General features: G+C 43.8%; 1 protein-coding gene across 1 annotated transcript in view; it reads right to left on the bottom strand.

The window, feature by feature from the left end:
- Positions 1 to 6,147: 6,147 nt before the first annotated feature.
- Positions 6,148 to 18,793, bottom strand: part of LOC117521226 (solute carrier family 22 member 13-like) — a 51,437-nt gene continuing 38,791 nt past the window's right edge. Inside the window, exons 6-7 of the mRNA XM_034182564.1 lie at positions 18,628 to 18,736; positions 6,148 to 6,358 (exon numbers count right to left, since the gene is read on the bottom strand). Coding sequence (XP_034038455.1) covers positions 6,148 to 6,358; positions 18,628 to 18,736 — 320 coding nt within the window. The remainder of the gene's footprint in view (positions 6,359 to 18,627; positions 18,737 to 18,793) is intronic.

Here is an 18,793-nt window from a genome sequence, read left to right as displayed (position 1 = left end):
GGACCTATACTTTATGGACAGACCTCATACAGCAGTCTCACAGCAGTTGGCATATCCATTCGGCCACAGCACAGGCAACCACATTCATGTTGCGCTCGCACTGGAAACCCAATCAAAGATTGTCGAGATGCAGTTGTATGGCCATTCCACTGAAGTCGCAACATTCGTACTGCAAGTCAGACCATTCGGACAATGGTCGAGGGGCAATACGAAATGTTCGGCCGTGTAAAATCCTGGCCCAATATCCCAATCAAGCCAGCCATCACACTGCAGGCCGAAGGATTCGGACAATAGTTGTGCAAATTCGAACTGCACTCAAATGCCTCATACAGCAGTCTCACAGCAGTTGGCACATCCGTTCGGCCACAGCACAAGCAATTTCCCAATTGAGCCAGCCTTCACAATACAGGCCGATTGAGGGCAAATGGTGGGCGAATGCGCATTTGACCCACACCCGGCCCACGAGTCGAGATGCAACTCATGAACTTCCAGCAGCAATCACAGGGCACTTAGACAATACAGGCCCATTCATGCGGCCAGCACAAAAGTAGCACCCAGGACACCACTGTCAAGGTGCGGTCGAGGTGGTGAAAGCTCAAAGGGAGGTCAGTGTGTTGTGTCCGCCCCCTGAGCACCACAAATGGCATGTGAGTGTGTCATGTGTCCCCCTATCCCTTACCCAACATTGTCGAGGAGTGGCTGAGGTGGTGAAAGCTCGAATGGCGGCCGGAGTGCAGTGCGATCACTGTCCAGCACAGTGCGCATCTGGATAGGCTGTCATGTCCATGATGGACGTTATTTAACAGATACATTGTCATTCCCTCCCATGGGTTACACAATGTATGTGAGACATTATGATCATCACAGCTATGATACGATGCGCAGGTGCATGCACCGTGCTGCTTGCCCATGGCGAGTTGATGCATGTGACAGGCAGTGTGCCCATGCCACCACAACAGAGATAAAAATAAAAGCTCAGCTGTGGAACAGCTTCAGCTGGGTGTCACAGCACTGGGCAGACGCCAACAACACAGCACCCTGTGCTGTACATCCCGTTCTACGGACAGCTCCCACCGTCAGCTCACAAAATTGTTGTCCCATATAGATCCCATATAGATCCCCATATGATGCGGCGTTCCGCGGCTAGTGCATCATCTGACCGGACAGCACAATGGGCCACTGCGCATCATGCCACATGACACACGATCGCAATGTCCACATGGTCCATCCATCATGTGCAGCATTAAATGACAGCCAGGACACACACGTGTCTCTGTATTGCCAGTGTGGCTGAGCTGGCCCCACAACATGGAGAGGGGAAAGCACAGCTTGTCCTCACTCATTCATGTGATTGCATTCATGCGATCGTATTGCTGATCCAGACAGAAGGTTGTATCCTGGTGGCTGAGGGAGAGTGAGTGAAAAAACAGTGTACATACAGTACAACCCCAATTCCAATGAAGTTGGGATGTTGATTGAAATGTAAATAAAACAGAATACAATGATTTCCAAATCCTCTTCAACCTATATTCAATTGAATACACCACAAAGACAAGATATTTAATGTTCAAACTGATCAACTTTATTGTTTTTGTGCAAATATTTGCTCATTTTGAAATGGATGCCTGCAACACATTTCAAAAAAGCTGGGACAGTGGTTTGTTTACCACTGTGTTACATCACCTTTCCTAATGAGCCATTTGCATCAAACCTTGAGCTTGGGTGTGACACTGCACTGACATGAAAGTTGGTATCTTTTATAGCCAGGTGATACATGGGCAGCAGTTACTGGGTCAGAAACACAGAGATGCTTGCACGCTCAGTCGGGTTCATATGACTGTATTACATAGTCAAAATGTCAGCAGTTTACTCACATTTCAAGTAGTGCAACTTATTTGAGTATCTCAGGAACAATTTGGTTGTTTGGGTAGGTGATGGTCTAGTGGTTAAGCATTGGGCTTGAGACCAGAGGATCCTCAGTTCAAACCCCAGCAGACCAGACAATCACTAAGGGCCCTTAAGCAAGGCATTTAATCCGCTGCTGCACAGTGTGTAGTGAGCCCCTGGCATAGCAGCATCCTGAGATCAGCATGTAAATATGAGATATCATTGTAAAGCGCTCTGAGCTTCTGATGGAAAAGCATGTTCAGTGCAGTCCATTTACCATCACAAAGTCATTCCGATGATACCCAAGGATCATCCAGTCAGACATAGTACCAAACACATTAAGTCATCAATTTAGGTCACTGCTTAGTTTCCAGTGACCTCATGACTATAAAGTAAGACAGAAAACACCAGGACTCTACACTTGGACCATCATTCTCCTGCAAAGATATCAGCGTTGCTGAATATCTCTCTCCAGTGACATCAATAAATTCAACACTTTGACTGCATACAGATTCTCTTCTGATGGCTGAGTCAGTGAAGGAAGTAAATAAAATCCTGGATCTTAGCCTTGCTCTTGAACAATCCAAATCCCAGATACTAAAACTTCTCACTCAGCTTTCTTAGTGTCCAAATCAATCAATCAATCAATCAATCAATCAATCAATCAATCAATCAATCAATCAATCAATCAATCAATCAATCCATCCATCCATTGATTCCATAAACACCACAACACTGTGTGCAGTGTCAAGGACTGCAAACCTTTCCTCACCAACAAACACACTTGAGTTCTTGTACGCTACCCAAATGTCTAAGAATTAAGCCAAAAGTTAATGAGTTGTATAATATTTTAATGTATTCAGGTTACAGTGCTGTTGAATTATTTATACACATTTAATAATAAACCCTCAGGACAACATCTATAGTCTGGTTGACTGTTGATATGAAGAGCTTTCTGTCTCTGTGGAGGCTGGATTTCTGAAAGAAAAGACATATCATAAGTTTTAGTGGCAACATTAGGGCCCTATCACGCATAACACGATTGAAGCCGACTAGCGCACGAAGGAGGAATTGCATGCCATTTGTGAAATATTGGAGCTGCCTCTAACGCCTCGTACACCTGTCGCTACAACTATTCACACACACCAGCAGCTGAAAGACAGAGAATGACCTGTGAGAGCCTATTCGATCCCTCAAGCGGCAGGTGTCGGCCAAATTCCAGGTGACACAGATAAACATCCAATACCACTCACAGAGCACTTAGGAAATGTGTGGCCATTTGCACTGTTAGCATGAAAATAGTGTGCAGACGACCACTTTCGTGCTAGATGTGAAATTTGCCTAAGTGCCCCCACGACTGTGGAGTTGCCAAGCAACACACATGTGGTGTGCCAGAGTGTCTGCCCACCCCTCAACACATGCGCCATACGTGTGTATGGCGCATGTGTTGCACCCCCGCTCCCCCTACAGCACATGTGCTGTGAGTGTGTATGGCACGTGTGTTGCGCCCCCCTGATCCCCCCCACAACACATGTGCCATGCGTTTGTATAGCGCATGTGTTGCGCTCCCCTGCTCCCTCCCCACAACACGAGGCATGCGTATGTTTTTCATGCACCCCCATCCACAACACATGTGGCATGCCGGGGGGAGCACACTTGCATGAGCTGCTAAGATGTATGTATAGATGGGGACTGGCCAGCCACATCTGAGCACACACAACACGGTGAGGCATCTCCCAGCTGATCACCAGCCAGATACTCACTGACAGCTGCAAATGACAACTCAGTGCACATGATGTTACGCTAACTACATACCCAATTACATAATAAAATAACTAAAAGCAAATGACCACATAACACAGAATTGGAGAGTGACACATTGGTGTGTGTGCTGAATGGACAGGGGCGTGGCTGCTGACAGTAGCAACTGTTGAGATCTCCGGTTTTGGACGTCCCAGCTGGGGAACAAGTACCGTATTTTGACGGACATGGCCTTACAACTGTCCATTGTGACATACGTGTATCTGCTTGCTGTCCTCACGTGGACATACATAAAAACATATATCACTGTTGTGACGGGCTGCAGTGAGCGAGCGTACAGTGCGCACATTGATAGGCTGTCCCAGGTGAAATGGACCGTTAGATCATGACAAACAGCAGGCGATCTGAATATCATGTCACCCACGTGAGCTCTGTTCTACATGATGTGGTGTCTGTCCACAGGACACGTGTGTCGGGCCGGATACATGCATGGGGCCAGCCGGACACGCTGGACAAGCAGATGTGGGCATAATGAGAGTGTATTGCTTCATTCATGTCATGTCATGGCTGTACATCTGTGACTATGGGTCATCTACAGAGGAACAGACGGTTCATACTTGTATTGTCCGCTCAATAAGAGGGATTCAAGAAACTGCTGTGTTTTTTATGGTGTGTGTGTGTTTTTCTCCACAGCACAGGCACGATATAGTGCAACACACTCGAGCTGTTTTTTTTTTCTTTTTTTTGTCCATAACAGTGGCGCAATGTGGTGCAACATTTTCCAGCTGCTCTCAATGTGTTTGTGCATGCTCGTGCATGAAACCATCATCGGTGTGTTGTGCACGTCTGTGCGTCGTGCGCGACCGTGCGTCCCTCACGACAGCAGGTGGAATATTTCGTGGTTCCCCATTTCATTTTTGGTTCATAGAGTTTCTTTCGGTTTCTGTCTGTTGTGTTATATGTGAAGGGGCCCTTATACATACACACACACACACACACACAGACACATATATATATATATATATATATATATATATATATATATATATATATATTTTTTTTTTTTTTTTTTTTTTTTTTCTGAGGGAAGAAAAATGGCTCACAAAGACAAAATTCTCATAGACAAAAATGATAAGAACCACAGTTGAAACAAAAATAAGAATAACAATAACCTAATAACAAAGGAAAACAAAGCAAAATAAGTTAAATAAAAATACTAAATAAAAAATGTATATACTCAGAGATAGAAAAACTATTCAATATTAAAGAAAAAAGAAAATAAAAAAGGGAGGACAGTTGGCACATGAGTCATCAGACAATGATTGAAGTGAGCTGAAAAACTAAAAACAATTGCCACTTTTTTTTATAAAACTTTTGAGAATTTACGCTTCCTGAATATTAATAAAAACATTTTGCAATCACAGGATGTCCTTTTTAAAGGACAGTGCCACAAAGTGCTGGAAGGGGGTTCAGTGGACTTCCAATGAAGAAGGAGATGGCATCTTGCTAACAAGGAAGTAAATGTTATAGCCTCCACTTGTGTAGAGGTGTATCAGTCTTCTGGACACCCAAATATGGCAGTATGGGGAGAGGCATTATAGATAACAAGACATAGTGTGAAAGTAGCACTGCCAAAAAGACAGGAGTGCGCAGGAAAAGAACATGTGACTAAGACTGCAGGATGGAGCGTGACATTTATCACAGCTGTCGGTGACAGAGGCATAAATTTGTAACAAACAACTTTGGAAAAATGAATCCGGAACAGTACCTTAAATTATACAAGTGTGAGACGAGCACAAGTTCCCAAATTCTCAGGTACACCCACAATCCCCACATTATTGCTCTGAGATCTTGCCTTCAAATCTTTGAATTTATGCCCCACTCTTGCCAGTTTGGCTGAGAGTTATTCCACTTTAGTCCGTAGAACAGTGACATCATCAGTGCAGGTGGAGAGGGAAGTTTCCATTTCACTGACCACACTCTTCAGCGCACTCACATCTGACTACATGTTGGAAATATAGACTGATAATTTGGATTTCACTGCGAGTATTTCCATCTTGATGGATGATAGGTTTTTGCTTAGAGCCATTTGTAGCTGAATTCCAAAGACAGCCACAATGTCGTTACATAGGGAGGAGACCAAGTTGGAGGAGATGTGTCCCCTGCAGACACAGCAGCACCATCTGGGGGGGACAGAGGAATCACTGAGGCGGGGATGTCGCGAGCAAAGAAGACTGCTGTGGCCGAGCAGATAAAATACTTGCAGTTTTAGGTTTAGGAGGTATTTTGGACAGCACAAAATCCAAGTTGAAAAATAGCAGAAACAACACCCCCCCCCCCCCCCCCAAAAAAAAGAAGACAAAAAAATTTGCCTTTTTTTTTTTGCAGGGAATTGCAGGAGCCCTAAAAGTTGTGTCCTACTCCATCGATCGCTAGGCTGGAAGTCACCAAAATGAATTCTAACGCATACAGCTTGTTTAGTAATGAGACACAATATCCTTACTTGTTGTTTTCAGCCTCTTCAGTTGACTCAGGGAGCTCTCTGTGTCTTGTCTCAGGAAGAATGAAGCAGAGGGATCCACCGATTAGCAAGAGGGTGCTGAAGAAAGTGATGGGTAGGACCCAGTGGAACCTGGACAACATGTTAACCAGGGGAGCAAATATCCCTCCAGATCTGCCAGCTGTTGCTCCAAGTCCTGTGGCTGTTTGTCTAAAAATTACAACAGAGCTGAATTACAACTAATTTGTAAGATAACAAATTACTTGATGATACCAAATTTCTCAGAAAAAAGGGACAGATCATAAGTACCAGTAGTCAAATTCATTTTCAGATATATCGGCTTGGTCACTTGTGAAACACATTGTTCTTAGCCTTTGTTCTCAGTCAGTTGACTCAAGGAAGACTAGACACAGAGCATCCGTAAAGTATTCACAGTGCTTCACTTTTTCCACATTGTGTTATAGTGCAGCCTTATTCCAAAATGGAGTAAATTATTTTTCCCTCAAAAGTCTACTCACAACACCCCATAATAACATCATGAAAAAAGTTTATTTTTAATTATTACAAATTTATTAAAAATGAAAAACTAAGAAATCACATGCATGTATTCACACCCTTTGCTCAATACTTTGTTGATGAACCTTTGACACCATTTACAGCCTCTAGTCATCTTGAATATGATGCCACAAGCTTGGCACACCTATCTTTCGGCAGTTTTGCCCATTCATCTTTGCAGCATCTCCAAAGCTCGATTAGGTTGGAAAGGGAGTGTCAATGCACGTCAGATCTCTCCAAAGATGTTCAATAAGGTTGACTCTGGCTGGGCCACTCAAGGATATTCAGAGTTGTCCTGAAGTCACTCTTTTGATATCTTGACTGTGTGCTTAGGGTCATTCTCCTGTTGAACGATGAACCGTTGCCCCAGTCTGGAGCAGGTATCGTGGTCTGGTTCTGGTCAGGTTGTTTTTAGGGCTGTCTCTGATCATGGTATTGTTTGTTTGGTCTGCCCTTTGCTGTTCACTGTCTTCTATTTGCTCCTATTTTCCTTGTGTTATGTTCTCTCCATTTCCCACATCTTAGCACTTTACATCTTCTCTGTTTTATCATTATTCTCTGCATGTGCAGTTATCATCTTCACATCTTCTCTGGTGTATTATTATTATCATCTTCAGTTCAAGTAGGGTCTGTGTTCTGTCTGCTATCAGGGTTTAGTCTGTCTTAGCCGATTGTCTCTGTTTCACTCTGTCTTCTGTCTGCTTCAGCCCTGTCTTCTCTGTTTCCCTCTCTGCTTTCCTCTGGTGTTGTCCTGGGTTCATCACATGTCCTCTGCAATTACTGTTGTTTGTCCAACCAGTGGAAGTCCATTTGCTATTAGCACTCTATGGTTTGGTTTCCATTGGCATCTTGCTCACTCCTAGTCCTTGCAATTTGCACTCTCCCTTAGTTGAGGAAAGAAGTTTTGTTTTTCCTCCTCCTGCTGAGGCTGTGTTTGGACTTTATGAATTTCGGACTTCTTTGTCCCAGTAGGCTGGATGTCTGTTGATCTAAAAATCAAGAGTGGCAAGAGTGTTTTTCTCTTTGGGGAACTTACCTTGAGGCGGAAGTTACCACTATATGTTGGCACCGATGCTAAAGGTGATATTGCAGTTATTCAAGAAGATGTTACCTGAGTTTCCTGCACCTATATTAAGAGAAAGAAACCTGAGTTTTGGTTTGCGCTTCAAGAGGTTATTAGCTGAGGTTTCTAGCACCTCTGTTAAAAGAAGATTCCTGAGTTTTGGTTTTCTGTGCCTGAAGAGAGTTCCTGAGTTCCTGTCAGGACTCTTTTGAGAGAACCTTTAAGTTTGTCTGCACACTGTTCTGATTTATTCTTCCTGGTGTTAAAATAAACTTAATTCCTCTATCCTGTTTCTGGCTGCGCTGGTTCTTGGGGTCAATTCTGATTCTGTTCCTGGCTCTACCACCAACCTTAACAGCAGGTTTTCATCCAGGATGTCTCTGTTGATTGCTGCATTTGTCTTTCTGTCATCCTGACCAGTTTCTGCCACTGAAAAACATCCCCACAGAATGATGCTGCCACCACCTTACCTATGCAAAAATCCCGGCTGACGTACTTACATTTCTACAGCTATTGTGCAATCACCGACATGTGGAGGTGATGCTGGGAACTGTCAATAGTGTAAAAACATGAAGTCATCGAAGTAATCAGAGTAATGTGCACATCAGAGACACACTGATGAACAATTAACACACCCATGTGTTTGCAATTATATGGGTGGACATAAAAGCACGAGCAAAGTGATGCATAAAATAGCATTAACAATGGCTGCATCAGCATTGTTAGAGGACCTTGCAAATGGTGCACTCCAATGTGAGCGCAAATTCAGGGAACACAAGGATTACCTCATAAGCCAATTCCGATTACCGAGGCCAGTGTTACTGGAGCTGTGGCAAAACTGCAACCAGCCAGAGTGCAATACAGCGAGGAGCCAGGGGCTGTCTTTGCCCGCACAGGTGCTGACCATGCTAGGATTCCTGGCAACAGGGGCATTCCAGCGGGAGCTAGTCAATTGGTCAGGAGCGTGCCATGCAACCTTGAGCTGAGTCATGCCAGCTGTGTGGAACGCAATCATCCGAATGTCATCCAGGTACATCACATGTCCATACAATGCTGTTGAACAGGCCAACATCATAGTACAATTTGCAGCAAGATACGGTTTCCCAAATGTAATTGCTGCTATTGACTGCACACATATTGCAATAAAAGTGCCATCACATGATGAGTTTGTATTTGTTAATACAAATTTACATTCCATCAATGTGCAAATCAAATGTGATGCGCACCTGCCTAACATTGTGGCTAGGTTGCCTGGTTCAATGCATGATTCATTCATCCTGACCAACAGCATGGTTGGGGACAGGCTACAGGCTGCCACGGTGTGCAATGGGTGGCTGCTTGCTTCCCTCATTACATTGCTCCAAATGGGAACCAGAGCAGCCACATTTGGCCATGTGTGCAGCCTAACATGGTTTGTGTTATCATTTCTTAACAGTGTGGTCAATTTACATCGTGCATTGTATTCTGCCTTCATTTGACCTCAGGGGACTGTGGCTACCTGCTGAGAATATTGCTGCTAACATCGTTAACGAACCAACACTGACCAAGAAAGGCAGTACAACCTCTACTCCCTCATCTGGGTGGTTGTGGAGAGGGCAGCCGGCCTGCTGAAAGGCCGCTGGCACTGCCTGGACAGGTCGGGGGTGGGGTGCTGTAGAACTGACCGGAGAAGCTGTGCTGGCCTGGGGTCTCCTCCATAATGTCGCACAATGCCATGGCATACCACTGCTTGAGAAGTACATCCTCCCCCCAGAGGAACTGGCTGCCACACCAGTCTACTTCATTCCACCCCTGGAAGGCATATGGGCCTGGCAGCATATGATTTCAACCATGTGAAGAGGCAAGGAAACAATTCACTTATTATGTGCTTTCACTGCTGTACAGACATCACCGAGGACTGGGATTATTTGATCCAGGTGCTTACTGATGCCACTGATTTCTCTGACAGTGTCCTCCTGTGATTCCAGCACAGCTCTGGTGAGAACACAGCCAGTCAGACAGACATCAGCAGCTGCCGTGGAGACGCCGGGGCCAACAGAGCTGGTGGTGTCTGGAGATGCGGGGGCCAGCGAAGCAGGTGACGTCGTGGGGGCGGGGTCTGTGCCCTCCCGTGGCTCATTGTCTAGTCAGAGGAATACAGATGTGACGTAATTAAACATGTGCCCAAGTGTGCCATCTTTACGCACAAGCTATGTGCATTGAGCAGTCTTTTGTATGGCCAGTAGGATGCCCCGGTGGATCCAAACATCTTCCATTTCCATTCTCGTATAGATGATGGAGGCCACTGTGCACATTGGGACTTCCAAATCAGCAGAAATGTTTCAGTACCCTTCCCCAGATTTGTGCATTGAGACAATTCCTTTGACTTCATGCTTGGTTTGTGCTCTGACATGCACTGTGTGCTGTGCAACATGTCAGTGGCTCTTGCGTGATATGTGTACAGTCTGCTTTGAGAGTTGTGGCCATATTTTCACCACCACTCTGGACCGCATTCAGCAGACAGTTGGCCACCATGTGCGCATGTGACGGGTGGACCAAATCAGTGAGATTCCAAGTAAAAAGTTGTCGCTTGTGTTGGTGTGATTTTTTTTTTTTTTGTCTCTGCCTCCAGTTATGCCCCAGTGAAATACTATCCCTATGGCCCCTTCGTGCCCGATTGTGTGCACGTGCATAAACACAGTGTGACCATGGTGAGAGATGTGATACCACATCATGCTCTCACAGCAGCAGAAGCAATTAAATGTTTAAATGTCCATAAATCAAAGGACAAAACAATGAGAGACCATAGAACATTATAAGAACAATGAATGTACCATTTAAATGTAAGACAATAATGTTACTGGTAATGATGTTTATTTGAGGCCTGATGACTTGAGCTAGGACAATGTCTGTGTTGGAATTGAGGAAACAAATGGAATGGACTGGACAGCATTTATATAGCTCTTTTTCCTTATAAATCAGAAGGACAAAGTGCTTTACAATGATGCCTCACATTCACTCAGTCACACAAACCCATTCACACATCAATGCAGGGTCGGACTGGGAACAAATTTCGCTGTAGCTTCAACGATCACGGATTTTCCTCGTGTTGACAGCAGCGCGTGGTTTGAGAACACTGTATATTTCCATAATCTCTATAAATATGGGACGGGCAGCCCACGCATGTCTAAACGTGCAGCGGCCCACCGGCAAATGCCCAAAATCACAGATTACCAGTCCGAGCCTGCATCAATGTCAGGGTGAAGAATTACCGTCCTCCCGTTCCTTTTTATTCATGAATCATGCTCATGGAAGTAAACAAGGAATTAATGAAAATACATGAATGAGATGAAATAAAAACATCCCTTCTTCTCTTGCACACGCAGCGACTGGAGGTCAAGCCTGCAAAGTTCATGGCTGCTGTGGGCCACCATGGTACAGCTCTGGCTGCATGGGCATCTCTGTGCACACTGAGACGTGGCTGGGGGTGATCCAAGGGTGATTTTGGTTGTTTTTATATTTACGTCCACCAAGGACATAATAAAATCATTGGCGTTTATTTATTTGTCTGTCTGGTCAAGTTTAACTTTATATAGGCTTTGGAGGATTACTTTAAAAACTACTTCACAGATTCTCACCAAATTTGCACGACAGATACAACTCCAATTCCAATGAGGTTGGGATGTTGTGTGAAATGTAAATAAAAACAGAATACAATGATTTGCAAATCTTCTTCAACCTATATTCAATTGAATACACCACAAAGACAAGATATTTAATGTTCAGACTGATAAACTTTATTGTTTTTGTGCAAATATTTGCTCATTTTGAAATGGATGCCTGCAACACGTTTCAAAAAAGCTGGGACAGTGGTATGTTTACACTGTTACATCACCTTTCCTTCTAACAACACTCAATAAGAGTTTGGGAACTGAGGACACTAATTGTTGAAGCTTTGAAGGTGGAATTCTTTCCCATTCTTGATTGATATACAACTTCAACTGTTCAACAGTGTGGGGTTTCTGTTGTCGTATTTTGCGCTTCATAATGCGCCACACATTTTCAATAGGCGACAGGTCTGGCCGTGGGTTATGGTCAGCTCCCTCCCTGCTTGATTTTGAATGACACCCAACCCATGACGTGATTACATGTCAACCACCGTCCCCTGACAAACGCATAACTGTAGTGGATGTGATCGCGTATGATAATGTCAATATGGACATCACATCATGGATGAGTGACATGGCCCCCTTTCCGGAGCAGGAAAACACTCACATGAATGGGCTCACTGTCTGTCATTGTCCAGACACTGGTACAGGTGTGTGTCCTGGTTGTCAGCTAATGTCCACATGAATGACAGACCGTGTGGACGTTGCGATCACATGTCACATGGCGTGAGCCACAGGGTAGGGTTTTTATTTTTATCTCTGTGGTGGCGGCTGGGCACACTGCTGCCCATAAGTCCACCTCCACAGGGATATGTGGCATACTTCATGATGGATGTTTGACAGCTCTAAGATCCCGCTCAGCAGTGTCTAGTGACAGCATGCTGGCCCTTCACATGCATTGACTCGCAGTGGGCAGGCAGCACACTGTGCACACCTGCAAATCTCATTTTACAGCTCTGCTGATAACGTTGTCTGAAATACTGTACATTGTGTAAGCCATGGGAGGGAATGTGTTATAAAAGTTAATGTTAATGCTCTGTCAAATATATTTACCATTATAATTGTCTTGTGACTATTAGATTGCCATTTTATTACTGCTGTACTACTAAGTTTGTTGTGATAGCCTTTTAACACTCAGTGTATTGAAACGCTTTATGTGTCAAAGGTTGTATTGCAGAACAATGCCATGTGTAGCAGAATCAGGAAGAATATAATATGTGTTTTAGGATATTTGAAATGATCACTGGTGGATAATTTTACCTTGAATACTGGGGGCACCACCTATGACTGAATGATATTATAACAAGGTTATAATATCGCTGATTTTAGGGTCAGTCAATAGGAAATATTAAAATCAGTCTAATCTTCAGGAGTACGTTCTGCAGGTCAGATCCAACAACCTCTGTAAAACCATACAAAATCACAAACAACTTCACACATTTAAGATATTTATTTAACACTGCAACGCCTGGAACTTTCTGCCGCTGCTGCAAGGCCCTACTCCCCCTCTCAAATTAGTGTGGTGATCACCCTATTGACTTGTTCCTTTGAGTTGCAAATTAGATCAGTACCTGCTCCCTTGCCCCACTCAGACTGTGTTGAAAGAGGGAGACATGTAGGAAAACAGGTCTTGAGGACCAGGGTTGGGCATCCCTGGCCTAAATTGAAGACCAAACAAAGGACTTAAGTGAAAAAACAACATTTATTTCACACATAAAAATATTCAAGAGAAATCGCATTGATAAACAATTTGTGAGCACAGTCAACAAATTGTGAGTTCCTATGTACAGTGTTCTGTTTTTTGTTTGTTTGTTTAGTTTTTAGCAATTTTTACACACGAATGGAGATCACACATTGTTCTTCTTTTTAGCTGCATAGACTGTTAGCAGGGCACTGTCAGAAGTGAACACCTGTGTTGAAAACTCCTCACGTTCTCTGGTGTTTTTTACCTGCTTTGGAACTTCCTGTCGAATTTTGTTTATTGTGCCAAGCAGAGTTGTGTTGCGTTGTAGAAGCCTGTTCGCCAGAGACAACGATGTGAAAAAATTGTCCATAGTGACAGTTCTGCGTCTGTCCAAAAAGGGTTCCATATGCCTTGTCACAAGATTGTCTGCAAGTCACTCTCCTATGGCATGGCTGGGGTCTTTTCCTAAGTAAGGAATGGCATTGCACATGTACTTAGTGTCCAAGTCTGCTGCAATCCAAAACTTTATTCCAAACTTGTCCGGTTTAGATGCAGTGTATTGCAGAAAAGGACATCGGACCTTTGTTGGAAATAACTGTTCAACTGTTATGTGTTACCCTGGGTTGTACGACAGCACACAATTCTGAACAAAGCACCCCCAAATGTCTGAAATGGCAGCAGATTTGTCCGTCTGCATGCGTTCCAAATGGGTGTCCTTGATATTGAAGCGTAAATAGCGCATCAACTCTTCATATCGGTCTCAGGACACTGTGGACATGATTTCCGGAATGCCGAAGCATTTTGACCAGCAGTCACGCATGGCACCGGTTCTGCCAATCGCTCCTCTGAAGAATAAAACAGCGATGAATGCCATCAGCTCGAGACACGTGCTCCAGTCAGGGTTTGTTTTGCGGGATTTGTGTACTGTGCAGTCTATGATGGTCCTCAGCAAGCTGATGTCAAATAGACAAAGGAAGCTTTGCAAGCGACTAGCCACTTTGAGTCTTGCAAGCTCCATCGGCCCTGCATTGCTGACTGATGTCTGGGTTGTCTGTGTTGGCTGAACGGTGTTGAAGTCCTCAATTTGTTGCTGAACCCAAACAGTTCCATCTCTGTCTCACAAGGTCCTGCCTAAAGATAACATGAGATAAGATGAAACCTCTATTGCCCAAAAGGGAAAAATTATTTTGCATTTAGGAGCATATATAAATAAAACCATAAACAGAAAGATGTGAACACAGACAATACTACAATATAAAAGCAAAATGTAAATACCTTGGAGTTTTCGCTTGTGTCCTTGCTTTTCTGGGCCATCTCTTCTCTTTTCTGGGACTTCTGTTCAGTGCACTTGCGCTTCTGGGATGAAGAAGACTTTTCTCCAGTGCGCCTGCATTTTTGGCATCGTGGTTTGTCTTCAGCATGCTGTTTGCCTTTTCTGAATTGGGAAGACTTTCCTTTCACAGATGAAGGCTTCTCTTCATCGTCCTCCTCTGTAACAATTATTAGTGTTTTAGTCCGCTTATGTGCAAGTCTCGTGTGAAGAGGCTGTTTCGGCTGTGAATCCGTTGGTGCTGGCATGTCCTCATCAGAGGAGGAATCAGAGGGGATGAACTCTGATTCACCAACGAAGAAATCTTCATCACTACTCCCTGAGTCCACATCTGGGAGTGCTTGCAAAAAGGCTTCCAGAGGAGTGTATTTCTTGCTTGACCGTCTTGCTGCCATTGTGATGTTTGCCTTCTTGACTTGAAGATGTGTCTGCTTTTATAGTCAAAATGTCACACATACGCCCACATACATCAGGTAACCCTAACCCCACACAGCCTGTTTGTCTATGCAGATTGGAGACTGCATGCTGCATTAACATATGTTTGGGCTAGTGAATGGCTCGTTAATGAACCATTGTGCCACAATGATGGGCTCTTGGAGTAGAGGGGGTACCTTTCCCTGCGCAAATTTGCACAGGGTCAGGCTCTGAAGTGTTAACTCAGGCAGGAGTTATATAACAGGACATATCACAGTAAGCAATTTGATGATGACGAAATTCAAGGAGCAATGATTACATGACGTGCAGATAATTTGGTTTCGTAGCGGGAGTTTAATGAGGGAAATTCATCCTAATAAGCAGGGAATTTACTTTGGTATTTATTAACTGAGAGAAGATTAATGATTTTGTTGGATAGAGTTAAATAAAGCCACTCTGTTTATCTCTGACACCGTAGCCCAGCCTTACTTTGGAGGCGCTGTGCAGATTGGTCTCCGTAGGTCAGGTGCTGGAATTGTCTCCCTTTTCAGTCGATGATCCATCCATCCACAGCTGCTTCAGGGACCTTGACAAAGAGACTCTGCTGGTCAACGTGCCCGGTTTCGTTAGTTACTGGGGACGCTTTCCGTTGTTATGCTGTGACTTGCGGCGGCGGTTCAAATCGCTGTTGACATCTCAGCTGACCTGGATGTTGTTATCTCTGCAGCGCTCATAGTCTGGGCCGTCAGAGTAAAGGTTTGAGTGTCTTTTTTCTCTATCAAAAAAATAATCAAAAATTTAGCTTTCGTCATCATCTGTGAGAGCCGGGTTAAATCAAAAACTCAATACAAAAATGGTTGACTTTATGAGAAAAATCTTCATGAGATGAATTTGGAGTTGAAGAAGAAAAAGGTTTTAATTTGAAAAATCAAAAAAGGAAGTTAAATGCACCTGCACATTTAACTTTACAAAAGTTGAGCAACAGTTATCGGTAGGAAAAAAAAAAGGAAAAAGTAATTTCTTGTTGGCGTGCACAAACAAGAAATAAGTTTTAAGCAGCACATGGTTTCAAACAAAGGGTTGTAAATTTTGACGGCGAGGCAGCCTCTCAAGACCCAGGAGAAAGAGACTGTAAGAGCGAAGAAAAGGGCGTAAGAGTAAAAGGCGTAAGAGAGTGAGTTCCCAGGGGCACAGGCTTCTAAAGGTTAAAAGCTCCACTCCCAAGAATTCCGGGTACTGTAGTTTTTTCTGAGTTTCTTTGTCTGGTTTTATATATATAAATCAGCATCTCCTCCTATATGCCCGCCTTAAAACCAAACAAGTCCTGTAGGATAACTCTTGTAAATGGTTTTCTGTGGAAATACACGCACAACACAATTATATGTGAAAAAGCACATTAGATAAACTTTCCACAGTCTATAATTCAAATACAAACTTACCAGACATATATAAATCTCGTGTAAGGTTAAATGGTCACAGGATTCTTTTCTTTTCTTTTTTTTTTACAACAATAAAATGCATTTTTTTTTAAAAACGTGTTTACAATTTAATACTATACCAGTCAGTCACATGTCCTTCCCCAATTTGTCCAACAGGGGTCACTCTTGTTCCATGGACTGGGTTTTCGATTTCATCACACAATGTGAAATAGGTCAATATTGGGTCGATTTTGGTCAGAAAAACTGGACTGTGATCAACAAGTTGATGGTAATTCTTCAGTGAGATGTTTTTCTCTTGAATCTGGTTGAAAAGACATATTTTTAGGACTTTTGGGGGCAGATGTGTCTTTCTGTGGTCTGTTTTTTTTTATGAGAGATGAGCTGGCACATCTGTTTTGGGATCTTGATAAGGGAATCCGCAGCTCCGTGAGGAATGCACTTTGGGGAGTCTTAAATCCTGGAAAGGGTGGGGGTGTATGAAACCGAGCCATCCTGTGTTGGCTCGTAGGATCTCCCTTTGATGCCTGGAGATATACCTGGCCTTGCTGTGTTAAATTGCTCCTTTTGAAGAAATTTCATGACCTCTGCTTGATGCAAACTTAGGACATCGAAGGTTGGTGCAGCTTTCTGCTACACATGGAAGAGGGACTGTGCAAAGAGCACAGATAAGATAAGGCAAGACATTCTTTCATCAGCGCATGATGAAGAAGCAGAGATGGACTATAAGACTGATTGTCTTATGCTATGTGATGATGCGAGGCATTCTTTCATTAGTGCAAGATGAAGGACCAGGAATGGACTTTGAGACTGACTGTCTTATGCTATCAATTGATTTCATTCAATGAACTTTGCCACACCTTGGGAATATATATAAGTGGCTTGAAACTGAATGTACTTGTATTTGTCTTCAGACCTGTACTCTGTATAACATGTACCTTTAAAGCTTTAAATGACAAAAGATCTTAAAAACTGAAACCTGTTTTCCCTGGTGTCTCATTTGTTGTCTGTGTCAGAGTTTTTAGGTAATTTTTCCTAACAGAATGACACTGTATGTGAGAAATTACATCCATCATGGACATGACAGCCTGTCCAGGTGTGTGCGCTGTGCTGTGGACAGCTGTCGCACAGCACTACAACCACCATTGGAGCTTTCGGCACCTCTCACCTCAGCTGCACCTCAACAATGTTGGATTGGGGGAGACATGACACACTCGCACGCCATGTGTGTTGCTCAGTGGGGGGGGGGGGAGCACTATACACTTGCATGCCATTTGTGGTGCTCAGGGGGGACACAGCATACTCGCATGCCATTCGTGGTGCTCAGAGTGGGGGGACATGTCACACTGACTGCCCTTTGAGCTGTTGTCCATTCGACCACATCTCGACAGTGGTGTCCCGAACACTACATTCTTGCTGGCCGCGTGAACTGACCCACATTTTCTAAGAGCCCAGCTGTTGGAAGTTCGTGGGTGGCACCTCAACTGTGGCCGAGTGTGGGTCGAGTGAGCATTCGCCCTCATTCAGCCACTGGTGTGAAAGCTGGCTCGATTGTGACATTCAGCCAGGGATCGATATGGTCAGTCATTTCATGCAGCCCCTCGTCCATGGTCCGGCCTGTGTACAACATGCTGTAAAAATATTGTGACCACGGTCAGATAGCAGTATGACCTCATGTTGATGCTGTTCGATTGGGTTTCCAGCATGAGTGCAATTTGAATGTGGAATGCATGTGTAGTGGCCGAATGGTTGTGCCGTCTGCTGTGTGGCATTTGAGAGCGGCTCTGATTTTTCACGAGTGCCATTCGAATCCACCTTCATGCGCCATTCGGCCTCATTCGTGTTATGTGTGTAGGGGCTATTAGCAGCACCACTGGTATTAGAATGCTCTGCTCAGTTGTGCCAGTATTGAATGCTGGATGCAGTAAAACAAAAGAATAAAAAAATTTTATGTCAGTGAATCGCACACACTTGATGCAGTTATTATCATCAATGGATATGAAGCAGAATATTGCAAATAATTAAGTCCTAAATGTGCCAATATTTGGCCCAGCAAAAATGTTGTGGCAGTGCAGTGGTAGTGTTACTGCCTCACAACATCATCTGGGGTTCAACTCCCATCTATCCCCCATAAATTTAAGTTGAATTGTCAAATTACTGCAGTGACCCTGATCAAAATGAGACCACCCAAAAGAATCACATTGTGTTCTCTAATCTTAATGGTTCGACATATTAAGAGTGTTAACTTGTATTTATGGGTAAACACTTTGTTATAATCTGTCTTCTTGTATTTTCCTCCTGATCTCAAGTAGTTTATAATGTAGCTCCACCCACACAGAGAAACACTGACCTGACTGATGTTGGAAACAGCTCCTGAACAAAGACGTTACATGTACCAAGGCCCAATATGAAGAAAAAACGGGTTGCTACAGCCAGCGACGTAGCAGCAATGGGATATCCTGTAAAAGCAATCAAAATAAAATGTTTTCAAATGGACACAAAGAGCAAAAAAATAC

This window comes from Thalassophryne amazonica, chromosome 12 (genome assembly GCF_902500255.1).
Source record: "Thalassophryne amazonica chromosome 12, fThaAma1.1, whole genome shotgun sequence".
Classification (NCBI taxonomy): domain Eukaryota; kingdom Metazoa; phylum Chordata; class Actinopteri; order Batrachoidiformes; family Batrachoididae; genus Thalassophryne; species Thalassophryne amazonica.
Note: the sequence above shows the minus strand (reverse complement) of the source record. Positions and strands in the feature narration are given on the sequence as shown.